This window comes from Balearica regulorum, chromosome 7 (assembly GCF_011004875.1).
Source record: "Balearica regulorum gibbericeps isolate bBalReg1 chromosome 7, bBalReg1.pri, whole genome shotgun sequence".
Classification (NCBI taxonomy): domain Eukaryota; kingdom Metazoa; phylum Chordata; class Aves; order Gruiformes; family Gruidae; genus Balearica; species Balearica regulorum.
In genome coordinates this window covers 37,974,401-37,995,501 of record NC_046190.1, presented here as the reverse complement: position 1 = coordinate 37,995,501, position 21,101 = coordinate 37,974,401, and the positions used below count along the sequence as shown (strand labels likewise).

Below are 21,101 nucleotides of genomic sequence, written 5' to 3'. Positions count from 1 at the left end.
GGGAAGAGGGGGGCAAAAGCTGTCAACCCAGCCCTACTTGGGTCTTCCTTCTTCCCACAGTGAGAGTCTGTTTCTAGTTACCTGTTTTGCCTCGGTATATATATTGTTACCAGTTTTTTCCCAGTTGGAACTATGTATTTATCTCAAATGACCAGTGCCAAACTCAGACATAAGCAAACAGTGTCTCCAGTTATTTAGCAGACTATGTGATGTACTTTCCAATCCTGTTTGCGCACCACAAATATCTGCAACATAGTGAATTTAACAATCGTTACTATTTCTTTGAAAAACAAACTGCAATTTTGGCAGATGGTTTGACTTTTACAGGAAAAAGGCCTTGTTCTGTTAACTAAGGAAAGAACAGTACTCTCTACCTCTGCAGTGTTTTCTGTGGATAGATTTTGGAATATTGTATTGCTGTTACCCACTCAACATACTTAAATGTTAACTGTATTCTACATTTGGTAGATTGAAGCATGGAAGGATTTTTTTGATGTGATTAATTTGATAATAGAATTGGAACTGGATCTCACATTAGAAACGTGTGTCAAAGTGAATCGTTTAAAGGTGTGCGCACCCCAGCGCAGTACCCTCCTGCCATTCGGTGCCACGGCTTTGTAATTTCTGTCTGTCTAAGCAAATACGCAGGACAAATTGAATTTCACCTGATTTACCCTGAAACCTGAATTTACTAGTGTATGAACATGTGCATAGCGGGCACCTGAGTGCGTAGCGTTGTTGTTCTCCACGTTTACTACTTCATTGCCGTCGTGAAAGCCAGAATAAAGTGAACATAAGTACAATGATGTGGATTTCTTGATCTCTAATGCTTGATACTTTCTACGATAGTAAGGAAAAAAATAGATGAAGGCAAGCCAAACTGTAGAAACTGACCTGAGACCTGAACTCTCAGCTGACAAAGAGGGAAAGCTTTTCTGAGCACACCACTGGAAATTCAGCATGGCAAATCTGCAAGAAGCAGGATAGTTAGACTTCAGTTTGTGGTTGGAAGCAATAAGGTATATGCAAAGAATCAGAGAGTTCTGTTACGTACAGATTATTTATTCTGGGGTTCTTAGGGAGTAAATTGGGTGGGGGGAAAACAGAAAACTTTAAATCTGGAAGGCATATGCAATTTTGGTACACCATCTAATCAATCATCTCGTTGTGGCCTATCTGAAATGCGTTTTAACTTTGAAGCATGTTCATTTGTATCATACTGTTTTAACTTTTGCAGACTTCCAACAGGACCTTTGATATTCCTCTTACTTTATCCGGAGCAGTAGTTCTACGGGAAAGACTAAATTATGAAGAAAAGACACGTTATTTTGTCATTGTTCAAGCAAATGTAAGTATAGATCTCTTAATGGCCGTTTATGCCACTGATTTGGTGGGATTTTAGTTTGCAGATTTAGATTTTTCCAAGGAAAGGAAAAGTCTCGCTGAAATATCAGGTTTGATAATATTCTTCTGCTGAAGACCTTATTTAAGATTTATCTAGGTTGTTGAAAGCTTAGACATATTATTACTGGTTAAAAAAGCTCGCTCCGTGTGTGTGACAAGACAACCTTTTTGGCCCAAGTAACAAGTTGCAAATCCGAAGTACAGCCCATGCAGAAAAGTGCATTCAAGTGTCACGAAGTGTTCATTTTCTAACAAATCTAGTGATGCTAATTTAATCTCAGATGAGTTTAATGGATGCAATTTAGTTGTATCCTTCAGGTTTGAAATGCATTTTCCTATAAAGAGATGATTTTTCTTTCAAGTCCTATTGCAAGCATATATAGAGATTTTTACAGTCACTGGCAGTGGATTATGCATACCAAGAACAACAGTGGTGTTTAAACTATATGTAATATATCTGTCATCAGAGAAGTTTTTTGGTGCCCTTGAGGGCTACGAAAGCTTTTTTCTCTTTTTGTCCTTCTGACAATAGCTGCAATGAAAACTTTTCCTCTGTTGTTTACCTCTGTTGTGATACTGCTTCATTTGTGGGAAAATGAGAATGCTCTGAAGTAACTTTAGATACCTTGCTCCTGAATTCACACATTTCTGTTACTGTCATCTTTCTGACACAGAATTGTAGATACGTTTTTACAATCCACTTTCCTATATATTTTGTGGCATGTTTAGCATTCCCCCAAGAGCAGATAGGCTGGGGGTGGGGGGGCGTCTTAGTGCTTTTTGCATGTAGCTATATCTAAAAATGCTTCCTGGTTATTAGACCAAGTCATTGTACCTGGATAACATAACTTGCTGATCTCTTGAACAGGAATACAGGAGGCTCAGAACTGATTTGACTTGTTGTTTTATCAATAATTTATTCTGCAGATCACTGCTGCGTAGTCTCAGCTCTTTTCTTTTGATGTCAGAGCTGTGAGTTTCACGAGGTGCTGCGCTCCTAGGGGTAGTTGAGCAGGTCACATTTTTCACAAGAAAGGCAAGCACCTTGCGTGAGCGCTGCCACGCTGCAGCAGCTACTGGTGAAGGCACAGCTTGGGATACATAGTGGCAGTACTACAAAGAAATCTTGTATTGATTCCTTTCAATATACGTCTTTACACAGTAAATCGTCGTCTTTGTGATACTGGGTTTGGGATGAGAGCTGTGCTGATAACTCCTGTTTCATGTTTATACGTAATGGGGCAGCTTGCATGATTGAAATGGTTTGTGAGGCCATGTCTTTTCTTGAACATACTCAGTTGGGAACTGAGCTCACTAAAGCTTTGAGTGCTCACAGATGAGAAACCAGTTCTCAGAGAAAGACTATAAGCTCTATATCCCAGCTTTTTTAGGAGTTTGTCTCTTGTGCACCCTTTTATATTGTTTTTTTATTTTACAAAATATTGTAAGCTGCATTTAACTGTGTTATATGTACTATGCGATCATACTTCTGTTCCACTGATTAGCAGTGATCGTTTCTTGTTCTTGCATCCTGAAGGTACTACATGAAATTAATTACTCTGTATCTGTGCTTTGATCCAGTATTACTCAAAGGCACATAATGGGGGAATGTAAAAAAAGATTAGCTGATGATGAAGGCTGCTCCTTGTAGTTTGTATTGGTTTTCATCATTGACCATGAAGAAAGCTGAATGCAGAAATTCCTGTATTTAGTAACTGTAAATGTAAAACAGTTCCAAGAACTGAGTAGACTGCAAAGCAGGAAAAATATATGTATCCAATCTGATTTAGAGCAATGACCTATTCCTCTTACACAGATGATGACTTTAAACAGCATAAATACTTTTAAAAAAAAAAAAAAAAAATCACTTTTTTCTGTCAATATTATCCTAGACAGGAGGGAAGGACGTAGCTAATGGCCTATATTCCCCCCGTAGGATTTTATTTTTGTAAAGAAAAGCTATCGCAACAGTTCCTCTGTGAAAATGGAAATATTTTTGACTGTTTCAAAAAAAAAATAATATTGGATAGTCCACTGTTTCTTCACTATAATAACAAAAGAAGAAGGAAAAGGTGAACTGTTGCCAGTGTGTACATTGTTCAGTGTATAAAAATAGTCCGGGTGATTCCCACAGTTCGGGAAAGCGTAGCTTTATTTTGTACCATCTGGAAAGAAAAACAGGAGACAATAAAGAAGTTGCAGTAGTCAATGGTGTCTCATGTACCCAGAGAATTTTAAAAGAAAAAAGCAACAAAACCCAAATCATGATACATTGAAAAGACCCTGTTGTGCAGCATGGAGACTTTTTTGGGTGCAGCATTGTAACTGCTTTATTGTTGACAAAAGTGTTCTTCAACCTTTAAGACATGAATGGTATAACTCATTCTCTAGACAAATTGGTTTTCCACATGGAGTACTGTCTGGAGATATTAGACCAATCTCATTGCTGTCCTCTGGCTAATTTTTTTTGTTTGGTTGGTTTGTTTTTGTTGGGGTTTTTGTTGTTGTTGGGTTTGGGGGGGGGTTTGTGTTGGGGAAGGGAGGTGCTAAATCTTTCTTAAATTGTGGCATACAGAGGTGGATTGAGCATTAAAGTTCAGGGCTTCTCCACTGGCAATTAGAAGAGAAAAAGTTACAGTTTATGCTTTCCATTTCTGTAAGTGAAAGTCCTTTCATTTATAGATAGGATTTGGTAGAGCTACACAAGGTAACGTAAGAGTGCGTTTCAGATTATAAGTAAGGCATGAGGGACTTGTTATCTTCTACAAATATGCTGCATTTTTATAAATTTAACAAGACATATCTTCTTTTCATACATTTCCTGAGAATTAATTTCTCAAAACTGTATTACTTCTGAGTGATAGATGTCTGGCAGTATTTCTTAATTCAAGAGGTAAACTTTTACCTCTTAATTGTATTTCTGAGCCTTTATGAAATTAAAAGCTGTAGCTCTGGGGCTGAAGTTTCTGTAATGAGCTATTTCCTAGAACCTGTATAATTATGGTTTTTATATGTTTTGCCCTTAGCTTTAACTTTAAACATTTTTGTAGATTTTTGAATTCAAAAAGACTCACCAAATGTAACTCATTTACTCCATAGGATCGAGCCCAAAATCTTAATGAGCGAAGGACAAGTACAACCACCCTGACAGTAGACGTGCTTGATGGGGATGATTTGGGACCAATGTTTCTTCCTTGTGTCTTGGTGAATAACACTCGTGACTGTAGACCTCTCACCTATCAAGCGAGCTTGCCAGAACTGACCGATCCTGTAAGTCCTCTTGATTTTTTGCAAGTTTTACGTGTTTGTTTTGCAAGCAACTGTGATCTTTTTCTGTGGACGCAATTGAGAGGTGTAACTGGAAAAGTCATGTATGCTTTGTGCCACGTTGTATGTGCTAAAGAAAAGAAAATCAAGGTGAGATATACTTACTATAGGAATAGATGGTGAAATTCTAGCTTTGATACAATGGCAAACTGCTCATTCACTACAAGGACTGAGTCTCGCTGAAGTGATGTAAATTGTGGAATTGCTTTTCCTGATCCGTCTATGTTTCACTCTCAAAATATCCTGAAGAAGCACTTTTCAGAAGGGACTTGACATGTTATTCCATTCAGGATTGTTACAGACCTTAGGAGAAAGATTCCCCTCCTGCCTCGAAAAGGAAGCATTAGTCATTAGTCCCTGAAAAGACTATTTGTTGCTATTATCTTGTTTCAGTCAAGAGGCACTGAAGAGCAACATGTGTTTATCCCATGTAGATGCTTGTACTAAGTGTGTCAGTTAACGTATCAGTCGGAGATAAAGGTCAGCGTAAGGCTCATTTCATAGTGGAGTGTGCACAGTGAATCACAAAAGGAAGAGGTGAGAGCTGTATCATTTCTTGATGCAAGGCGGTGCCGACTCCCTTCCTTACAGGAGAACTGCTGCTTGGTATAATGGAGATGTGCATCTCTGTGGTGGGTGAAACAGAAATATGAATTTCTCAGTTGGTATTGACGTATGACCTTTGATTCATGTATTTAAGAATATAAAAAGGAAGAACCAATTGAATCACTAGGTATTACCCCACCCAATTGACATTGACATTAAGATGACATTAAGATAACGTTAAATATTGACGTTAAGATCATGGCTTGTTTATTGTGGGACACACTCTGTCCCACTTCCCCCAACCAGGAGGCAGGGGAGGTTAAGACTGTAAGTGTGAAGGTTCCTGCTGTTCTCTGCCTTACTCGTCTTGCTGTCCTGGTTTTCCTGCTTTGTCTGCCCTCAGGGTCCCGCTGCAAATATGCTTGAGCAAGGATGCCAAGCACTGCTGCCACCGTGCTTGGTTGATTCAGATGATGCTTTTAGCAAGTTTCAAAATGTCTCACGGTTGTTTTATCCATTTAGGAACAGCTGAAATAAAGTCCAATATACAGCAGTTGATCAATTGCTTCTGCACAGGTTAATGGTACAAGGTCTGGTTTAATAACCAGTACAATCTCAAGGAGGTGACATAAGGCTTATTGTAGTCAAGATGTGTGATTAATGTGCCTTCTGGATAAGGAAGGGTTAGAACAAGTTTCAGGGAGGTGATGTAAGTCAGTCTGGAGGAAGATTGGGTATTACAGGGCACATGCACCTCCAAAGGAGGTGGTGTTTCTCTCTGCCGGAAGAGCTCTTCCTAACAACTGCAACCTGATTTGTAAGCTGTAGCAAGACTGGAGCCTTGAGATATTCGGCTTTTGACAGCAGCAAATCAGTTGGGACAAGGAAGATTTAACCTTATTATATTGATTTACTCATATCTCTTTTTCACTTCTACACCTTGGTATTTGATAACCCTTGGCAACTGTGTTGTCTGTTTTGGACTCTCTGAATAAACTCTTTATTTTAAAATTTACATTAATTTGGCTTGGGGTCAGTGTCATTTTCAGTTAACTGGGCAACCACTAGTTATTCTGCAGCTGACTATGTGGCCTCATCAGGGTTACTGGGGTACCCAGACTGTGGAGGATGACAGAGTATGACCCCATTGTGTTAGCACAGATCTGATAGATCTTTAGTACAGAGGCAGGTGAGGCAAAAATTTTGAATAACTGGTGTTTGGTCATTACCTTGCTTTTTTTTTTTTAGTCTGGTTACCTTAAGGTATAATGGAAGTCACATAATTTTCCTGATACAGCTCTCACAGATGGAAGGAATCCAGCTCTGTCTTCATCCCTGCCCTTGGTCAGGCACGTATGCTGTGCTGGAAGACAAAGCAGTGTCTGCCAAGGAGGGTGTCTAGGCTAGGAAAAGTCTGGCTAGTGATGAGGTGCTGAGTTGTAAAATGTATGTATTCATTCAACTTCTTAAGCTACAATCTGTTCAGGTGTCAGCTTTTTTTTGTTTGCTTTTTGGCTTTTTTGCGTCAAACTGCACCTTGAGAAATCGGATCTATGAAATGAGAAACAGGTTCTGTTGATAAACTACCAGCTATTTGCTGTTTATCTATTTGTAGCACTGCAGCTGTTTTGATAAAAGAGAGTGGAAGAGGGATGTTTGAACTCAAAATTTTACCTTGGTATCTCAAATATTTACTTGACTTCTAAAATATAATTCATTTAAAAGATATGGATGGTAGCTAAAAAGATTCAGCTAGTAGACACGTATTACATTTGTCCTGCAAACAGCAGTATAATAAAAGGCAGAGAAGCCTGAGCTGTCTGGTCGAGCCAGAGGCTGACAGTGGGACTCGCGCGATGCTCTGATCTAGCAAAGCGGCCTGGGCAGAGGGCCTCATTCAGACGTAGGTTGGAGATTTCCGCGCAGTGTGAAACAGTTGTGTTACCCCACGTAGATAAGCCCTATCTGAGTCCGTAATGCTGTAAGACTATGACTATGATGTCAGGTTATACAGAAGCTGATAGTGGCCAATATACTCCTTAGAATGATTTATCTGAACTGTCTTGCACCAGCTGTGTTTTTTTTCTTTTTTGTTTGTTTTTTTTTTAAAGATTAATCTTTACTACACAGTAGGTGTTGAGTTTTCCAGTGGGTGTAGCAAATAGAATAGAATGCTGTTTGTTGAAATTTTTTTAATTGTAGCCACTGCATAGGTTAAAGGACTACTTTTAGTCTAGCATTGTCATTTTTTATTTGCTTTTTAATTTTTCAATGAACATGAGAAGGAATATTAATGAATCCAGAACAAAGAGCATTGAAGTATGAATTATTCAGAAGCAGTAGCTTGAAAAAGAAGTCCTGCTTTACAGGGCAAGATGCCTACTGAGCTGACCCCTAAAGTAAAGCGTTTAATGTAACGGGTAAAAATAATATTTTTGTTCAATCTTGCACAATTGCTTAGCTTTAGTTGGCCTCCATCCCTAAATTTACTGAGGTAAAAATCCTATTTCCTTTCCAAGCTTCTTTCCCTTAGATGCTCTAAAGCAGTTGGACGCATTGGCAGTGAAGAATCCATACAGCGTGTGCTTTGTTTATGGTCTGTGATTCTATGATTCTTTGGCTGGCGGAGACGGAAGAGGCCAGCAAAACTAATGGATCTCTGCGTTACCAGAGAAGCAATTTATTTTCCTGAAGAACAATATCAAGGTTTACACTATGCCTTCTGAGAGTTGGTCTGACTCGTGGCAATATTAATAATATTTTTAAATCTGCTCCAGGCTGGGCAGAGTGCTGTATAATTACTGTTTATACACATGTACAAACCTGTTGTGTGTCTCTGCATTTGCAGAGATAATGTCAGTTCCCCCAAAGCTGCAGATCTTCTGAGCAGAGCCAAAGGTTATCTGCTAGCCCTCTCTGCGTATGCTTGTAGAATGAAATGTTACGATAGTTAGTACCTTCTCGGCCAGCCAGGTGCTGCTGTAACCAACTGAGCTTTGTCACAAGGTGCGATGTTCTTCATTGATGATTGCCTAGGTTTGCCGGTGTCACTTCTGCAGTGCCATCAATGAGCTACTGTAATTAATTGCTACGATGGCCTCATTAGGTCTACGATCACAGCTAAGGTCATCTAGCCATCAGTGTGTCTGATACCAAATGCTTGTGAGGTGCTCTTGCACCTTTGTAGAGGAGGCAGAAACTCATAGTTCAGATTAAACAAACTTCGGATGGTTTTGTAGCACCTTAGCTCTTCTGATCACTTAATCCTGTGGTAGGTGAGTGGTAAGTGAGGGCTAAAGTGCCTCACCACTGCTCAAGGCCGGAAACAGAGCCAAGTTAACAGCCTGTAATCCACACCTTAGATTACGTATTGCTTCCCTGTGTAGTAATTTGCTTGTGAAATGCTACCTGTTGAGTCTGATTCAGTGCCCATGACAGTGATGGAGTAAGCTGCTTGACAAGTTCCCAGACTAGGAGGGAAAAGAAATAAATCTACTGAGTTTTGAGTCCTCTAATAATCATTGCAAAAATTATTATCTTGCAGAAAAGACACCAAAGCCCACGATAAGACAGCACTCAAAGTCATTGTTTGAAGTTCTGTCTCATAATAGATGTGCAAATTCTTTGAGTTCATTTCCTGCAGGGGAATGCAAAGTACAGCTTCAGTGATGTCTTACAATGAGCTAGCATAAACCTTTCAAAATTCAAGTTCCACAAGGCAAATATATTGCCTTATAACGAAAAGGAGAGAGGTGTCTGTGCTAGATGAAAGGATGCATGTATGAACCTCCTGTGTTTGCTAATTGATCCATGTACTTCTGCGTGTTTTTCCCCGTCACCATCCTGCTTTCTCTCTAGGAATGAATGTGGTGGTGTTAACTAAATTTCCGTTTCTGAGAAAACCTGTGGTGTTTGTTAGGTTTTGGTTGGTTTGGGGTGGGTTTTTTGTTAGAGAGTTTTATACTTGCCTTAGTGTTTCTGTGTCTGATCAATTCTGGTAAGTAATTTTTTTCCCATTGTCTCAGGAAGACTTCAGTAAATTATTATTTATCAACAGTACATGCAAGTCATGAAACAGAGTTGAAAAATATAACCTCATGAACATCTCGTAACATTGGAAAGATAATTTCTCCTCCTTTCCCCTTCGGTCTATTCTTGTCATGATTACTTTGTGAAGGTTTCGTCCATTTCTGTACTCAATTTTTTTCTATCATCGTGCAAAGAAGCAAAGCCAATTAGCAGTAAAATATAGATTAGGTTTATTTAATCAGTTACTGGAATAGTTTTGCAACAAACTGATTCATTATCAGGTTCCATAGGGTAATTGTCAGTCCACATGAACACTAATGTACTCCATGACACCTACGAGGCTTTCTTTGTACTGATTGAAGATTCAGCACTTTAAACACCTAGCTGCATTATGAGACATTGCTTATTAATGCACTGCTGATGTATCTTTCTACATGGAAAGTATTTATTTCTGTACTAATTATCCTCAATATCCTTAGGAGCTGTGTCAGCCAGGACCTTACAAAGTCTGAGGGCTCAGCTGCCCTGTTGAGGAGAGACTCAAGGAGATGACTCTGAGCAGAGGGCTGCTAGATGAAAGCCTAAAATAAAAACACATAAATAAAAAAAAATTCTCCAAAGAACAGTGTGGTTGAGGGAGGTAAAAGACACTGAAGAGGAGGACATGCCCTTAGAAGTCCCCAAACTTTTATTAGCAGGAAGGACTACTTTAGACTGGTTTGGATTCAAGGGAAGAAAACTGAACTTTTACGAGGTGCTATTATAATTCTGCTGGGTAAAAGCTTGGCTTGATCAGGCAGGGAGCGAGTCGTCCCTGAAGAGCACTGCACGCATCCTGTAACACATAGTTTTGAAACTGGAATTTGCAGACTTTTGATGGTAAGGTGAAATGAAGAGTTTTACTGTCACAGAAATAAAGAGTTACAATATTTTTTTATTGCAAAGTTTAGGTCATTATATGTTCTATATTTAAAACTGAGCAGAGTCTTTTCTGATCACTACAACAATGTTTTTTGGTTTTTTTTAACGAGGAGAAAGGTTTTGAATACTTCATGCAGGGGACAAAAAAGTTCATTGACTTTCATATATGCAAAGCATAATAAACGATCATAATACTAAGAATTGTGGCTATACAGTAAATTCATCAAATCCTCAATATATCTTGACAGAAAGCACATCTTTCTTGGAATCCAGAATCACCTGAAGAGTTCCCAGTTAGCAGTGAAAAAACGTGTTTTGCATCAGACTGATAGTTATGTCAAAAATGACAGGTGCTTTTTAGAGCTTGCCTTTTATCTTTTCATTTCTGGCTCTAGGGGCAATCACAGTAGGTTTTTCTCCTAGCCATTTTCCCTTCCCTTGCAGCGTTCTAGCTCAGCATCATACGGTGACGTACTGTAGCGGCTGCAGTAAACTAACTTTCATGCTGGCTTCCCTGGTGTATTGCTGTTTGGCCATTATTTGCATTTGTTGTTTGGGGAACTGACCCTTTATAGCACCTTCTGGGCAGCAGGGAGACCATGGGATATGGAGGAAATGGGTCATTCTCAGGATGTGAGAAATGGAAGTGCTGTAGGAGGGAACGGAGGTTGCAGCAGTACAGGAAAGGCTAGTTTTATTGCAGTGGAGAAGAAAAGAGGAATTTGGAGGACTGAAGTCAGTGGGTGGGGCTGGTGTTGGGAGCACAGGACACTTCCGTACGTAACCACATTTAATCAGCTCTCTACAAATCCGTTCTAAGCTCATTATTGATAGCTGATTAACATTGCAGAGGATGTGCTGGGTTTTCAGTACCTTTGGACTTGAGGATGACATCCACTTAACAATCCTTTCTAAAGCAATTTCATTGCAGTTCCATCCTGACTGTACAAATCGCAATTCCTTCCAAACTGAAAACCTGGAAATATTCTTATAGACACACATTAATATAAAACTTGCAACAAAACAAATAAACAAATCCCACATTAATGCAACATAAATAACTGTACCGAAAAGTGTCTGAAACTTTTGGAAACAACATCTCCCCATCTCAGCTATAGCGACAGCTGTTAGTCAAAGGATAAATCTCCTCAAATGGTCTGGGTTGTTTGGGGTTTTTTTTAGATTTTGGTGTGTTTTTTTGTTTTGTTTTTATTTCTATTTTTTTTGCTATGGGAAATACCTACCCACAGAAGACATATTATACAGGTATCTACTATGCAAACCAAGAGCAAATAACCTTTCCAGTGGTTTGAGAGTAACTTGCTAGCTCAGCTTGAGCTTCCATACAGATGCTAAGATATTTTTTTTTGTGGCACTGAAATCCAGTCTTCATAATCTGACAAAAATTTAGTCTGACTTGAAGTAAATATGTGTGGTTAAATCAACTGTAATAAAAAACCTTACAAATGTATGAGGAAGGTACCTTTTTTATTTGTCTGAAGGATAAAATTTCACAGAAAGGCAGGAATGCTTACCCCTAATGGAGGTGATTTCTTTCTTGCCTTTTCTTAAGCAGTCATGCTTACAAGTGAAATGTGCATGGGGGTGAATTTATCCCTACTGACAGTCAGACAGCATAAAGCTACAAAATCAAGTTAGATTGCCAGGTTTTATTGCAAAATAATTTTTTCCTGGTTAGATACAGTACATTCAAAACTGCTAATATTCATGGCTAATTTAGGAAGCCGTTAGTTTCTGAAGCAGTTACATCTCAACAAGCCTCTTTTTCCTCGGCCTTATTTTTGCTAAGATTTGGAATCTTTTATTGAAACATGGTAAAAGAGGTTTGCCAGCCTTTGGCTTACCCTGCCTGTATAGTCTTAAGAGCTGTGCTTGTGATTTAATTGCATCAAGCGTCAGGAAATTATTTGAGATTTAATTTGTTTCTAATTATTCCTTTTTCAGCAAAATAGATGCTATCCAATTTTGGGGAGCGATGCTAAATGCTCTTGTAGGGGATCATATTTACACTTCATCCTGGAATGAGACCACGACTGAGCACAATTCTGTCTACTGGCATAATGGAATGTTTCCGGTTTAGCTTGGGTTGGTGGCTTCCGGAGAAAATAGGAGAACTGCATGTTTCTCTTCATGCAAATATTTTTGGTAAGGAAAGAAATGACTTTGCATTTTGAATAGGCAGTGTCCAGCTCTGCAGTGGTACCTGGCATTGAGACTTAGGCTGAAATTGGAGGTATGCCAGGGTGCTCTAGGGAAGTAGGTGGGCTGTTGATAAGAGGCACGACTTGCTGCCTAGCCCAGTAGATATGCTCCGTCTCTTTCTGGCATAGAAGTTTTTTGTTGGTTTTTCCCTCTGTTTCTTTATCTCTTCCTATGTTAGGAACTGAGCTTTGAATTCAGATGTGCCTTTCTCGGTAATCAATGGATAGAATGCAGCAAATTCCTTCTTAAATGGACTGTGTTCATCTTTGACTTTGTCTTCATGCTGCCTGAGGATCTCCCTTGTATTTATGTTCTTCGTATCTCATGGTTTCAGGGCTTCATAGGAAAGAAAAATAAGCATAAGCATGCTTTGGTTTTAAATAAATGTTTAGTTGAGATCATCAGCTTCTAACAGCTGTTATTTCAGAGTTTCTATACAGTCTATACCACAAATGATTAAAGGTAAAAGCTTATGTTTTGTTTAACATTTCTGCAGCCATTCTCTAATGACTGTAGTAGCTCCAGAGCATAGAAAATCAGGCCCTCTTGTACATTATAATCTAGGCTGTTAACTATTTGGTTTTACTATATGCATCGGTTGTCCAGCTTTCTGTATGAACTCATATTTAACACCATAATAATTTTTCCTTTTCTTCACACATGCTCCTGTTTCTCAGCAAATGTTAGACTAAATAGCACTGGCAAATCATTACTTGCTACTAAAAGGTTTATGTACGTTCTTGTCTGTATATTATTCTGTTACATTATTGTATCTTAGAATTATTATTTAGAAAAAGCCTGGCAATTGGTGTCAATTAGAATAAAATCTGTGGTGAAAGATAGCGTGTGCTGTCAACTGTTGAGCAGTAAGGTGAATGAGTTGCTGTGTATTTACTAGCCAGGTTGGATGAGGCTGTGGGCAACCTGGGCTAGTGGAGGGTGTCCCTGCCCATGGCAGGGGGGTTGGAACTAGATGGGCTTTGAGGTCCCTTCCAACCCAAACCAGTCTATGATTTGGTAGACAGGCTGGTGGTGTCGCTTCAGCCATGCTACAAGAACTAACCAGATAAACGCTTTAAAAATTACAGTGGTATCTATATGTTCTTGAGTTGTTGCTTGTTCAGTAAATGAGAAAAGAATCTCTCTCCTGTCTGAGGCTCTGAATAGTCCCTTTGCCACTGGCTGCAAGATGAGCAAATTGACCCATTTCTCAGGTATTAATTTTTCATTAGCAATTTAGGTAAAACCTGAAACTCAGATTAGGAAAGGGAAAATGAAGATTGATTTCCATGACACGTATGCAATTGTCGGTATATTTTATTTTTTTTTCATTGAAAAAGGCAAATTGTTATGGCCAAGTGATTTGCAGTATAGTTGAGCAGCAGATAGCAATTTTTCTAATTAAATTTAATCATAAATGCATGATGAACTGATAGGCAATCTCGAATTGCTTTGGGAAAGCAATTCAAAAGCAATGATAAAATCCTCTCTTGGGTGCAGTTTCCCCTTTAAAGTTTATGGATAAACTTTTCATGTGCAATTTTTTTCTTCACTTTTTTCACTCTAATTGCAGCCATACAGAGGTCACCAGATTGATAGTAAGTTCAAGGTAATGGACAATGTTAACCAAGCAGTAGCATTAGCAGTAGATTTACTAGGATAGGCTTTTTTATATAAGTTGATAGCGATGATTTTGAATTAACTCTATGGAAATGATTCTTTCAGCAAAGTCAAAATAGACAGCTTTGATAAGCTATTGATTATCTGCTAGTGCATGATAAGGAGCCGTAAAAGGTGTTCTAAAGTCTTCTGCTATGATTTTTTCCCTGTCCTTTCCGTTTTTACGATTGATTGTCTGTCTTCCATATGCAGTCTCTTGATAAGTAGAGCCTTTTTTTTTTTAAAGGAAATGTCACTGAAAAGTAGTGAAGCATGAAGAGGTTAAATTACAAAGATGCGATGTTACAGGTAATTAATTTTTATGTGTTTGGGAGTATACCAAGACAGCATGGCTAATTAAAAAAGAATTGTCAGTAACTTTAATATGTGAATACGTGAACCTGAGAATTGTTTTCTATAATCTCTCTTAGCAGGCAGGCAAGCACTTCACTTGCTTGATGTATTGATCAGGCAGGACAGTCACGGTTCAGTATCGAAGATTAACTTGTGATTTTAAATATAGATGTATTTCTGATAGAGAAGTTAAGTTGGCTGCTTTTCACTTCAAGAGCAAACAAATCCGTGCGCTTGACTTATAAAATGTAAAAAATGTTTAAAGAAACCAGATATTTCTGTTATTGAAAGCACTGTTTCTGGTTGAGAAAATTATAGCAAGGCTGCAGAATAAGTGAATGTAATCTGAAAGATACTTTCCTGCTGGTGATTTTAACCCAGTTGTGTTTCAGAAATAGAGCTGATGACTATGGGTAGGAATAAAGTGATATGTCACAGTTCTCTCTGAGTACAGGAAACTTGTTTTACATGTGGGATTACTGTGGTCAAGATCCTGCCTCATATGTTTGGTACATACCGGAAAAGAGGGGAGAATAGTGGATTTCATTGAAAGATAGAACAGGAAGACACATGGGCTTTTTTAATAATGTGAAAAAACAATCGGTTGAGCATGATTTATATGCATTAGGTTTTCACTAAGACTGATCTTTCTTAAAATAGAATCATAGAATGGTTTGGGTTGGAAGGGACCTTAAAGATCCTCTAGTTCCAACCCCCCTGCTGCGGGCAGGGACACCCTCCACTAGACCACGTTGCCCAAAGCCTCATCCAGCCTGGCCTTGAACACTTCCAGGGAGGGGGCCTCCACAGCCTCTCTGGGCAACCTGTGCCAGTGCCTCACCACTCTTAACAGTAAAGAATTTCTTTCTAACATCTAATCTGAATCGACCCTCCTTCAGCTTGAATCCGTTACCCCTTGTCCTGTCACTACACTCCCTGATAAACAGTCCCTCCACATCTTTCCTGTAGGCCCCCTTCAGGTACTGGTAAGCTGCAATTAGGTCTCCCCAGAGCCGCCTTTTCTCCAGGCTGAACAATCCCAACTCTCTCAGCCTGTCCTCATCGCAGAGGTGCTCCATCCCTCGGATCAGCTTCGTGACCCTCCTCTGGACTCGCTCCAACAGCTCCATGTCTCTCCTGTACTGGGGCCCCCAGAGCCGGATGCAGTACTACAGGTGGGGTCTCACCAGAGCGGAGTAGAGTGGCAGGATCCCCTCCCTCGACCTGCTGGTCGGTCATGCCTCTCTTGATGCAGCCCAGGACACGGTTGGCTTTCTGGGCTGGAAGCGCACACTGCCGGCTCATGTTGAGCTTCTCATCAATCAATACCCCCAAGTCCTTCTCCTCAGGGCTGCTCTCAATCCATTCCTCACCCAGCCTGTAGTTGTGCTTGGGACTGCGCCGACCCACCTGCAGGACCTTGCACTTGGCCTTGCTGAACTTCATGCAGTTTGCACAAGTGCACCTCTCCAGCCTGTCCAGGTCCCTCTGGATGGCATCCCTTCCCTCCAGCATGTCGACCGCACCACACAGCTCGGTGTTGTCAGCAAACTTGCTGAGGGTGCACTCGATCCCACTGTCCGTGTTGCCAACAAAGATGTTGAACAGTGCCGGTCCCAGTACCGACCCCTGAGGAACGCCACTCGTCACCGTTCTCCACTTGGACATTGAGCCGTTGACCATAACTCTTTGAGTGCGACCATCCAGCCAATTCCTTATCCACCACGTGGTCCATCCATCGAATCCATGTCTCTCCAATTGCACAAAATGCACAAGTGAAGGTTTTAAGGGGAAAAGGATCAAGCTTGACTGAAAACTGTGAAGTTTCAGACAATATATAGTTAAAAATGAAATAGGAAAAGAAAAATATCATTGGCGATCATCTTTGAAGTTGTGGTTGGGGTGAGAAAAACACGTTTTGTTTATTGCTACACCCGAGTCATCGAGTGACCTGTGATACACGGTGGCTATGGGGCTCCCTTGCTGGCGCAGGAGGAGCAGGAACTCTGGTAGTTAACCAGAGACCCAGTCTAGGCTGGATATTTGGCTGAAAAAGGGCACATTTTCTAGATATTTATCCAGCTGTAAAGTGAAATTTTAGAGAGTTAATATCAAATCCGATTCCTTTAATAATCAAGAGTAAGGAGGGAATAAACTCGTAAAAATTACTCACTTTTTCATATACATAATTTTTTTCTTTTTTCCAAATATGGAAATATTCCATTAATTGCCTGATATTTATCATCATGGTTAGTAACTTACTAGGAACACTAATGGGAAAATATTCAATTCTTATAGCTTTGTCAGAAGCTAAGAAGAAAAGAGGTCCTGATTTTGCTTGGAAGAAGTAACTGTAGAACTGTAATTAGAAGTCATTTCCTTTCAGAAATGAAGATGATCTGTTTTGAATCAAACTTTGGTCTGGCACATCAGCTACATAAATCAAATACACAAAATGTTTGAGAGAGACCGGCAGGGATCCTGGGTGGGTTTGTGTGCCATAGTACAGGTTCTCTAGTGTAAACCACCACCTTGTTGTGTGGTAGAACCAATGCCAAAAATCTGTTGAATTGATGAAGTAGAAAAAGTGCCAAACACCCTACTCTTAGTTGAAGAGATCTTGGTGTTTCATCCTATTGTATTCTGTGTTCGTTCTCCAGTTTTCATTTTAAAGTTTGTTAAGAAGAAAAAAAAAAAACCCATCTACCTCATAACAAAGATGACTTTACATGATGTATGAGATCTCATGTAGTTATTTTTGTAAGCTGTCTGGACAGTAGAAAAATGTGATTCCTCACTTTAGCGAGATAACCCACAACCTGGGATTTGAAACTGTCTTGCTCTCTGTGATGCCATTAAGGAATTTCAGATATGAAGTGATTGAGCCTTTCTCTCTTCAAGAACTAGAGCTTCAGGAGAGGAAAGAGTGCCTGAGAAAGTACCATCTCTGTCTCGTTCTGAGCTCCGGTCTGTATCTTGAATATACAATTAACTACTTGTGGGATTTAAATGCTGTCTTGGATATTTGCCATGACAAAAAAGCCACTTTCACAATGTGCACTTCTGGGGTTTTTTTCTGTTTCATAAAACCGTGTTTGTTACAGCGTGAAGTGGAGCTATTGTCAAAGACGAAGCATATGTATTAGTTTATTTGATCCTTAAATGTCATTTAGAAACATTTAAAGGTTTTAAATGTTGACATTTAGACAAAATACTTTTGCACTGATGCTTTATCAGTGAACTTCCGAAAAATTCTCATCTGTGTCATAACACTGATCCTTGTAGAGATAATTATCATTTCAATAGCTAGGCTATCCCTTTAAACTGTAAACTAGCTGTTCATTAAGGGTCAGGAAGAGAGATTCTTCTCTTCATTTGCTTGTCACAATGCAGAGGGTGCAGATTATATTAGTTCTTCAATTAAATAGTGATTCATCAATTCAGGTTTTGCAGATATGTGCAAATACACTTGCAGGTAATGGGAGATGAAGTAGCAGAGGGAGTTTCTTCTCTGGGGAAGAAGCGTTAGCCCTTGGATGCTGCGAGAGGCATTCTGAGTGCTGCCTCCCCCTGGATCACCACAAAGTCTTGGGGCCTCTCAGAGAAACGGGGGAGCAGGATTTGCTGTCACCTTTTCATCAGCAATTCTGTGATGTTGCACAACTGTGGGCATGAGATTCAGCATTGACTTCCTCGCCAGGCTTGACATTTCCAGTATGGCTCTCGGTAGCAATGTAGGCATGGCAGCTCAGAGCTCACCTTGGACTGCTTTACCTGTTGGTTTTTTTTTGGTTGTCCCTGGTCTTTAAAGGCTAACTTGAGAGTCTCCTCGTTCCACTGCAGTCTATGGTCCAGATGTGCCCTTGTTCCACTTTTTGGTGTTGTGTTCCCCAGGCAATGTTTGCCCTGGAGGGGCCAGCAGCCTTGCCAGCTGTGCTGTCCATGTTGGGATCACACCGGGGAGGGAGCAGGCAAAGGAGCCTTGCTATGCCAGCCCAGCGGCTCACTTTCTCCCCAGTGTCCTGACTCCCTGTCTAAAACATGAAGAAGCCAGAGAGAATGTGTTGTGCTGTGCCAAAGAGTGTTTCCCTGCCTCCAGCTGTGGGCTTGCACGATGCAGTCGTAGGGTGGGGAGGGGGCAGCCCAGCATCGCCATTACCAGCACGATTACGTTTGCCTCTGTGCTGTTGATAAAGCTTCTGCAGAAAACCTTGCTTAAATCCTAGCAGTCTTTCCTCTAGAGCATGAGGAAATTCGTGCTGAGCTGGAACGCCCTCTTCTGAAACAAGAAAACATGGTCAGTCTGCATTTGACTGCATCAGTATCTCTGGCTGTACAGCAGTGCTTGAGTTTAAAGCAGCTCATATGGCTAGATAGGTAGGAGTTTGCTTTGTAAATAATTCCTGCTTTTTGTTCCGAAAGAGTATTGGGATTTGAGAAGAAAAGCATTTAAACGTAAAATTTCACTATACCGTAAAAAGATATGAGCGTGAGCTTATGGATGATGTATGTGAGCATTGCAGGTTGTGTATGTATGTGCACACATATGACATAGCTGCGCAACTGCATAGATTTGTTGAAAATTAAAGCATCTGAAATACACCTAGGAAACCCAATTTTTTCCTTATAACTTTCAATCTAAAAGTGGCGTTAATGTCACTGTTAATGTTACCGTTAAAGCAATATAATAAAGTGGTTATAATAATGGTGATACAGAATTTGTAGCTGGCTCTGGGCACAAAATCTCTACCTAAACTTATCTGTTGACAGGCTGACAAACTTTAATGAGAAGAGGATGGTGGTGGATACAGTTTGAATAAAGTCAGGTGTTAGGTAGTTGCAGCTGACATTCCCATGCCTGAACTGTAGAAAAATGCCCATTTAGTGGTACGTATATTAAAAAAAAAAAAAAATCAGTAAAGAAAATGTAAATGTTTCTTCTCAAAGCTGAGAGTGGTGGTCCATAGTGGTGTTTTGTTAATCCCAGATGTTAAACTCCTGTATCAGCCTGGCCAATGGGAACACTGCTTGACTGTAGATTCAATACTTCCAAAAGTTCCTCTGCTTCGAGGCTTTTGACTTTGTTCATTCCTCTGGGTGAGAAAATGGCTCTACCAAAGCAAAGTTCTCTGAAGGAAGATACTAAATGAGTAAATAAAAAGCTAAAGCAGCATCATTATCTTAATAAAATCTGTGTGTAAAATTAATCAGTCCAGAGGCAGAGGATCTGGGTGAAATATCAACCTATTCATTTCTGTTTAGTTTATTTTTTTGAATTTTAAATGCATTACTGTTTCATTGTGAGTTTTTTTGTCTAGTTTCATGCAAATTAATATAAGAAAGGTCCCACCAGTGGTACTGGGTTATACCTTCCCCAAAGGGTTCTTCCATACCGCAGTTAGAAGCGCTGTCTTAAAAATTGATTGTAGAGACATTTTGTTGTTCTGTGAACCTGTCTGGTTTTGAGCCAAGGTAAACCTTTAGCACTTACGGTGCCTGCAGCAAGGACCATCATAGCATGACTGTATTTGGGTGAAGATCCTTGTTGTTCTGCATGTTTTGAGCCTGCCACCAGGTAATTTGTTTAGATGGTCCCAAGCTGCTGATTTGGAAGAGACAGTGAGCAATTGACCTATTCACACACTGTGTAACGCAGTTTTACAGACCTTTTGCATATTTCTTCTTTGTCATTTCTTCAGGCTGAAAGGTACTTGCTAAGCCAGAGTCTGTCTGTATCCAGGCTATACCCTGCTTTTGGTCATACCTTTGATCATACCTTCTCGTGCCTTTTCTAGTATATTATATTGTGGCTAATCTTTCTAAAGGCATAAAGAAGCCATCAGCCTTAACATCCTTAACAGTATCAAGTAAGATTGTTTGCAAACTCAGCTGAAATTGGCAACTGTTGACACAGCTGACAACTATATTCCTTCTTCACCTCTGAGAGAAATGTGCATTTGAAAGAAAACAAAATCAGATTAATGCTTCACAGACTTTTGTATTGTAATGAAATTACTCTTAGAAATGGAGAAAAAAAATCTTTAACTCATTACACTGATCTTTATTTTCTGTTTTTTATGAGTCTGCGTCAGGCAGAAGTAGGTGCACTTGTCTTGGGTTTTACAACTTGCTTTTCTGCAGCCGTTGTTGTCTCATTCTGAATCCTGAACAGAAATCACAATAATAGGAAACTTACCATGAAGAATTAGAAAGATAATCAAGGAAATAGGCTTAATAGTTTGTATGGGAAAAAGTGAAATGTCAGAAAGGAAGTGTTCATTGTTCTTTAATCACAGTCATTGCATTGGAACAAGTAGAAGCTCCAGATAATTCTTGATTTTGCCTGAATTGCACAGGAGATTATACCTGGGCGCCAAGGCAGGAGGCCCATTGCATAATGCATTTTGTTTAGTCTCCAGCGCAGATTCTCTGTTGGAGACATTTCTTATAAAGCAATGTCAGATACAGAAAAAGCAATTTAGTAAGCACTGTGATCAGATCCTGATGAAATTCAGTTCTTTTTTGGACCTGCTGTTCGTGGAAGACATCATTGATAAAAATAGTCTCTATTTTCCTCTTTGCTCTGATTCGTTATGCTATCTTGCTGCTCTTTCAACGTATTTTTTTTTGCCCCCTCA

At 39.7% G+C, this 21,101-nt stretch overlaps 1 protein-coding gene across 5 annotated transcripts in view; it reads left to right on the top strand.

Moving 5' to 3' along the window:
• Positions 1–21,101, top strand: part of PCDH15 (protocadherin related 15) — an 872,980-nt gene that overhangs the window by 621,680 nt on the left and 230,199 nt on the right. For all 5 annotated transcript variants that reach the window (XM_075759010.1, XM_075759011.1, XM_075759007.1 and 2 more), the window contains 2 exons: positions 1,238–1,348; positions 4,504–4,674. In XM_075759010.1, coding sequence (XP_075615125.1) covers positions 1,238–1,348; positions 4,504–4,674 — 282 coding nt within the window. The remainder of the gene's footprint in view (positions 1–1,237; positions 1,349–4,503; positions 4,675–21,101) is intronic.